At 23.9% G+C, this 7,964-nt stretch overlaps 1 protein-coding gene and 1 long non-coding RNA gene across 7 annotated transcripts in view; one reads left to right on the plus strand and one right to left on the minus strand.

Annotated features, from left to right (window-relative positions):
- Positions 1-6,618, minus strand: part of LOC102681101 — an 11,496-nt gene extending 4,878 nt beyond the window's left edge. The window contains exons 1-2 of the long non-coding RNA XR_004151613.1: positions 6,608-6,618; positions 3,673-3,959 (exon numbers count right to left, since the gene is read on the minus strand). This is a non-coding gene — a long non-coding RNA (uncharacterized LOC102681101). The remainder of the gene's footprint in view (positions 1-3,672; positions 3,960-6,607) is intronic.
- Positions 249-7,964, plus strand: part of LOC102680774 (protein diaphanous) — a 21,281-nt gene continuing 13,565 nt past the window's right edge. For 2 of the 6 annotated variants that reach the window (XR_004151612.1, XM_006623938.2), the window contains exons 1-10: positions 250-400; positions 572-789; positions 1,503-1,583; positions 4,565-4,747; positions 4,816-5,114; positions 5,217-5,237; positions 6,166-6,475; positions 6,680-7,026; positions 7,102-7,393; positions 7,508-7,876. Coding sequence is in view for 5 of the 6 variants with exons in the window: in XM_006623938.2 (XP_006624001.1) it covers positions 1,548-1,583; positions 4,565-4,747; positions 4,816-5,114; positions 5,217-5,237; positions 6,166-6,475; positions 6,680-7,026; positions 7,102-7,393; positions 7,508-7,876 (1,857 nt within the window). In the remaining variant the exon portion in view is untranslated. The other 4 variants (XM_031514330.1, XM_031514327.1, XM_031514329.1 and 1 more) reach the window with 4 other exon arrangements.

Consider the following 7,964-nt stretch of genomic DNA (forward strand, 5'->3'; position numbering starts at 1 on the left):
TATTCTAATATGAACATTAATAAAATCGTGTATTTTATATATATTTTTGATGTGATTAACAGTAATAATTCTATTTCAATATGTATCTATATAATCGATATAATTTAAATTAAATTAAATCATTAAACCAATAAATATTTTGCATTTTGATTTTTATTATTNGAAATTATAATTGAAAATAATTAATATTAATATTAGAAAATGATATAATGTTTATGTAGATCAAATATATTGTGTTTACTGTTAGAAAGTAATACATGAGGAGTTTATAAAAGGCAATAGTGAATAATGATAAAAGTATTTCTACAATACCGACGTAGATATGGAGAAAAAGTGACATTTGCAATTCGTTGTTCATTGGCGCTGTTGTGCGTGAGTAACGTTTCTCGCATGCTACTCGGTACAACTTTTCATTTAACAAACATATTAACTAATACAACAGTTTTCTTTTCTTAATTAATAATATTTATTATTAATATTTTTTTAGTCAATTATTTTTTTATTATGAAATATAAAAATTTTGATTAATAATTTGGTGATTCTTTCTAAAAACTTGTTTTCATATTGGCAGGTGTTCCATTGTCATAACGGATGAAATGAATATTTATCTATGGAAAGGTCATTTCAGTTTGCTCGAGAAATTACAAGTATTTTTTATATGGTTTAAGAAAAACTGTTAAATTTTATTAGCGATTAATTTAATATAAATAACGAATGAATACAAATAATATCGAATTTGTAATTATTAAAACTGTATGTCTTGACGAATAAAATTTTAAGTAATATTAGGTAAGTAAAATAATTTTTATAAAAAATTGCTTTATATTTCAGTAAAATATATATAATCAGAGTTATTTATTTTTTTTCTGTTTTTTTTCTTTTATCAATATATTGAGTATTATTTCTTCTTTTTAATTAATTCTTCTTTTTATTTAAATTATTTTAAATAATTTGAGAGTTTTTTTATTGTGTTATGTGATTAAATTTTTATATAATAAGATAATTTTACTATTCTAGTATCATATTTTGCTTTCTTTCTATTATTTTTATAAAATTTTATTTCAATGAACAAAAATGAAATTAGAATCGAAAATGATTTTAGAAATTTTGTAATAAAATAATATATAATTTAAATTTGTTAAATTTTATTTGATATGGAAGTATTATAAAATACCTTATTATAAATATAATCATAAAATAAAATACATAAAATTATTAATTTTTGAACTATCTGTTAAATATAAAACATTCAAATATTTCAAATATAAAACATTTTCTTATGAAATAAATATCAATATAAATAATTTATAAATTTTTATAATTTATTATATTATATTATTATATATTTATTATATATATTTATTAATATATTGTTGTATTTATAATTATTCATTATTTATTTATAAAATTATTACATTAATATGAGAACAATTATTAGAAATTTAATAAATTTTACTGTACATAAATATATGTTCATAAAAAATTTTTCATATCTTTTATAGAAAAACAATGTATAATAGAAGGTAACAACTGAGGAAGATTAAACTATGGCCAACAGAAAAGATAAATCATCTACAGGTTTTGTAAGTATAATATTACATATATATAATATTACATATAGAATTAAAGTTAATATAATTAACATTACAATATAAATAGAAATGCAGAAAAGAAATAGAAAATATGATTTATTTTTAATTCTTGTTTATATTGTTTATTCGGATTTCATCGACTATCATCCATCTGATGATAAAATTTGAAAATTGTCTTTTTTATACGATATCAATTTTTATAAAATTTTCAAAAAAATTAGATAAATTATGACATATATAATGTCTCTGCATATAAATATAAATCATCTTTAATATCAAGAAATAATATAATAACATATTATATAATATATATTGATATAGAAGTAAGTATATTTATAATATATATTGATATAGATAATAACTTTTATAATGGAATCATGCTTGTAAAAATAATCAATTTGACAATATTTAATAATATTCAAACAATCAATGAAAGTAGTAATTTAAAACTATCAAAGTAATGTACTGAATTATTTAAATTATTATCATATAAATATGATATTTTGTTAGTTTCGTAAAATCGTTTTTATAAGAATACAATTAAAAATAAGTATAACATTGTATTGAAATTCTTAATTTAAATTTCAGCAATATATATGATATATATATATATATATATATGTGAACACATATATGTTATATTTTCTGCTATAATTATGAATTTCATATGATAACAGAATAAATATTCAATCGAAATAAATTTTAATTTTAGGTATATTATCGTATAAAATTAATTTGTTCAACATGAATAAAGTTTCGAATATAATTTGAAAAATATTTTTCAAAAATAAAATATTATTACATATCATTACATGAATCAGATGAATCAAAGTAAATTATTTCACATACAGAAAAAAATTATTTTGCGCGATATATATTAGGACAAAATAACCAGAACAATTTAAGTCAATATACTTTTTTGTTTTTTTTTTTTATCATTTTATTTCATTTCATATTAGCTTTTCTCAGTTTTAGAAATTTTTTTTTATTTTTTTTTATTAATAATTATTAAAATTTAAAATTTTATTTCTGAGAATTTTAAAAAATTGTTTGATAATTAAAAAATTATTTAATTAAAAAGATTAAAGTTTCTTTTACATAAATTAATTAAATAATTAATTAATAAATTAATTAAAAAGATTTAATGAAAAGTTATTATTAATTAATTAAAAAAATTTTAACTCTTAAGTCAATTTTCAAACAATTGTATAAATGATTGAGAAATATGCAAAAAACATACATATTTAAAATATGCAAATAACAATGCTTTTTTTTTATTTTTTTCTTTGCGCACAAAGAAAACAATTAACGAGAGATATAAAATATGATAAAAAAAGGATGGAACGAAACGCTATCACTTATAGAGATTATATCGTTGTTCATTCATATAACTTTGATTTCATCTGTGCATACATTTCTTTTCTTATATTTTATATCAATAACAATTCGTTAGCGCATAATGTTATCAATAAATTGATAAAATTTATATATAATATTAAAGTTAATTTTTAACATAAATTTTGAAAATAGAAAAGAACAAAAAATTTTTTGCAAATTTAAGATGTCAAACAATATATAATAATAATAATAATAATAACAATAATTTTAAAATACTATTTTTATTCAATTTATCGCAACCTTGAACTATTCACGATCACGACATCCAAAAGTGATATAGAAAACTTTGAATGTGAATCACTATTATTGTCACTCCTTCATTAAAGTTGCCAATTATCACATTTATATGCCGATAATTGTTTTCTTTTTAACAATTAAATTATGTTATACATTATTATATATATTATATCTTATATTATATCTTAAAATTCCTAAAAAAATTTCCTAAAAACAAAAATAAAAGAAAGAAAAAACAATTCGTATAGATTCGTATAGAAATATGAGAAATATATGAAAAAAAGTATGAGATAAAATGATTGCAAGAATTTAAAATCATTAGGAAAAGTTGTTTACAATATAAATAAAAAAATTATGAAATAGTTTCTCATTTTATTCGCATCAAGAGACATGAACGCATGAAGACCAGTCTGCGATACACATGATGCGATGGCAATCTACTTACTTAGTTAATCGTAGATAGACTTGTAACAATTACGCAGACGCGCTTCTTGGATATTATCGAGGCCAACGCGATTTTCCCTTCTTTCGATCCGTTCAATGACTTGATCATGATGCCGTTAACTTGATTCTACTTTTCGATTTGATACTGTTCGCTTAACCCAAGAAAACATTTCATTCTATGATTCAATATCTGTCCGAAGGGACGCGCTCGCATGCACCAATCTTGATTTGTGCGAAGGTCACGAAACAATCGCGCCGTGACGTGCCTTGCCGATTCATTGCTCTATTCTGAAATAAAACGAGAAACTACACTTTATCGAAATTTTTTATTGGATTGTCATATATCGAGAATTTATTGAAATATTTTTTATTTCGAAGAATCTGAACTTTGAAAAATTTTATAATACTATCATAATATATTTATCGGATAAATGAAAAACGATATTATAAACAAGTCAATTATTGTAGATAAAGATATTATTATAAATAATTGTAGAAATCAAAATTTTTTTATTCAATAAAAATAATTGAATAATTTTGATGCATCGATTACTATAAATAATAAGACACTTCTCTTTTTTCTTTTTTTAAACCTTTCTACTAATGATCACAGATTGAGTAAATTTTATTTTCAAATATGAAATCATGGAGTTACAATGAAGAAAAATAAAAACAAAGACAGAAGGGGAAAGGGAAGAGAGGGATTAATTCTAAGAATAATACAGTGACATTACATTCATTTCTTGATAATTTATACGAATTGAAAGTTGAATAATGTTATATCATCATCCCTATTCGTGAGTGAATGCTATATTAAGATCGAATTAGAACGACAGCAATTTTGTAATTGATTTTTTTTTTATTTATTTATTTTTTTTTATTTATTGTTGTAGCTGGACACATGGTTCGGCCGACCAAAAAAATCCGGGCGTGGAGGTGGGGTCAGAAGTGGTTTAGGAAACAATACTATACCACGACCTCATTCCGGTGATGATTTCAATGAGATTGAGCAACAACGATGTATTATTGAAAGAATGGATAAAGAGACAGTAAATGACAAATTTGAGGAAATGTTGGTAAGTTAAAATCTATCTTTCGATCCATGATATATGATTTAAAATAATTAATTTTTTTATCGAAATAGGCTAATATGAATTTAACCGAAGAAAAAAAAGAACCATTACGACAACAATCGGAAGCGAAAAAAAGAGAGATGTTGGTTTTGCATTATAAAGGTAGCATTCAAGAGAATAAATCAAAATTTGATAAACCTGCGGATTATATTCAGTATTTGGCACAACCTGATTTAAGTGTCAACAAAATCTACAATTGCATTGAATCATTAAGAATAGCATTGACAAACAATCCTTTAAGTTGGGTTCAGGAATTTGGTACGAAAGGATTGAAACAGGTTTTAGCGACGCTCAACGAGTGCTATCGAAAGTAAGTATTTTTCATAAAAAAGATTATTATATTATGTATCATAGCATTGGTATTTAATATTGTCGATTAAGAATTTCTAATATTCATATTATTCTATTGCAGTGCCTTCATATATTATAATAGGTAATCTTTGTAAAAATACTATTTGTTTTAATTTTATAGCAATTTAGAATATTTTGCATTTTTTTTTTTTCTCTCCTCTTAGCTTTTTATAATGATTTAGATGCACGTTAGTATATGATAACGTCTGATGTATAAATATATATATATATGAGAACACTATTAATATTATACATATACATATATATATGTGCGTTATATAGATAATTTATAAGCAAGATTCTGTAAATTTTATGTCAAAAAAATTTTCTTTATATGTTTTTTATATAAATCAACAGAATGTTAATATATTTGTAGAATATTTTTGTAGAATGAATATTTTTGTAGATTATACAATGGATAATATAAAAATTGATGTGTAAAAATTTTAAATTTGATTGAAATTTTATTATTAAGCCTTTATTTATTACATTATAAGCAATTTAATTTTATGTTTAAATTAAATGAAACTAGAAAAAGATGATGCGAAACAGCAGTTTCGGAGATAAAACTTTTTATTTTCGTTTTGTTTTATATAACGCAAATTTCAATTACTTATTATAACTTAAGTAACATTTTTGTATATATAAATTTTGTTTTAACTTTCAGAATTATTCCATAAATATATTAATGTCTTGCATATATATTTTAATGCTTCAATAATTGCCATTAAAGAACAAAATGTATAATGCCAATGTTTGTTCTTTAATTGCATGATAATCTATGTGATGTTCCATATAATACTACTGATCGATTAATCGAAAATCAAAAATCATATAAAATTTATTGAACACGATTTGAATTGAATAGTTCGAATAATCAATGGTTAAATATTCGATTTTTCTTTTCGAATAATTGAACAGTTCAATGAAAATATTTTTTTTTTTTTTTTTTTATTTTGTTTCCTGTAATTAGTTTCAATAAATTGATATTCTTTTGTGTTTTATAACAGTGACAATCGATATGAACGTATACAGTACGAATGCATTCGATGTTTGAAGGCTATTATGAATAATACTGTTGGTATAAAGGAGATGTTGGCTCATCAGGAAGCACTCACGATCGTAGCTAGATCATTGGAGCCGACAAAACCATCCGTTATGTCAGAAGCTGTAAAACTGCTTGGTGCAGTTTGCCTCATTTCAAGCGATAGTCATAAAAAAGTTTTGGATGCGATTACTATGAATGGAGAATTTAAGGGAAGAGAAAGATTTTTACCTATTGTGCAGGGTCTAATGAATAAGAAAAATGAAAATCTAAGAGTACGTTTTATAATCGCTCTATCATGTTTTTTTTCATTTTCATTTTTCAATTTTATTTCTACTTTATTTTTTTTTATTTTTTTCATTTTTCTCATTTCTCTTTCTTTTTTTTTTCTTTTCATTAATACTTACTATTAAAATGCAACTTATAATAACTAAACTAATAGTAACTTAACTAATAAATTGCAACTTGTTGATTGATAGGTGGAGTGCCTTCAACTTATCAATTCTATCATTTCTTCGGCCGAAGAATTAGATTTTAGATTGCATTTACGAAATGAAATCATGCGAGTCGGTTTAGCCGATATTTTAGAAACATTGGAAAAAAATGAATCTGAAGATTTAGCTAGACACTTGAAAATTTTCAATGATCACAAAGAGGAAGATTATGAAGAATTTGTACAAAGATTTGATCACGTACGATTGGAATTGGATGATGTAAATGATTGTTTTGAAGTAATTAAAAATATGGTAATGGAAACGTCTGCTGAACCATACTTTTTATCAATACTTCAACATCTTTTATTCGTCAGAGACGATGCTTTAGTCAGGTAGGAAAGAGCATAGTTTTTTGCATACTATTTATTTTCTTTTTTCTTTTTTTTTATTTTCTTCTTTCTTAATAGACCGGCCTATTATAAACTGATAGAAGAATGTGTATCACAAATTGTGTTGCACCGTTCAGGCTGTGATCCAGATTTTAGTGCAACTAAGCGCTTTCAAATTGATGTCCAACCATTGATTGATACATTGGTTGAAAAATCGCGAGTGGAAGAAGAAAGGCGATTAGTTGAAGTATTGCAAAAATTAGAAGAAGCTATAGCTAGTAAACAAGAAGCAGAAGCGAAACTTCAACATGCAGAAAATAAAATTAAAGAATTGGAGCAAGGAGGAATAAAATCAACTAACGGTAATGCGGTAAGTTTATCATGAAATTCTCATTTAAAGTTTCTATTTGATATAAATATAAATTTGCTTTTGACTTATAACTATTATCAACAATTATTAACTATAATTGTTTTGATTTGATAGAAAATTGGTTCAGTCCTATCGGGTTTGGCTGGAATTGGTAATCTTCCACCTCCACCACCTCCGCTTCCAAATGCGAGTGGATCAGCAATAATAATAGCACCGCCACCTCCGCCGCCACCACCTTTACCGGGTTCTGGTGGTCTGTGTCCGCCTCCACCACCACTTCCTGGATTAGGAGGACCACCACCACCACCTATGCCTGGTACACTAACAGGTCCTAAACCTCCACCAATGCCACAATCAGGTCTACCGCCAATGATGGCTGGGATTAATTCCGCCATTAATACGTCACAATCACTTCCATTAGGATTGAAGCCAAAAAAAAAATGGGAAGTCGATGCACCATTGAAAAGAGCAAATTGGAAAGCAGTAAATATTTATACAATAATCTTTTTTATTTATTTATTTATTTATTATTATTATTATTATTATTATTATTATTATTATTATTATTATT

This window comes from Apis dorsata, unplaced genomic scaffold (assembly GCF_000469605.1).
Source record: "Apis dorsata unplaced genomic scaffold, Apis dorsata 1.3 scaffold_980, whole genome shotgun sequence".
Classification (NCBI taxonomy): Eukaryota; Metazoa; Arthropoda; class Insecta; order Hymenoptera; family Apidae; genus Apis; species Apis dorsata.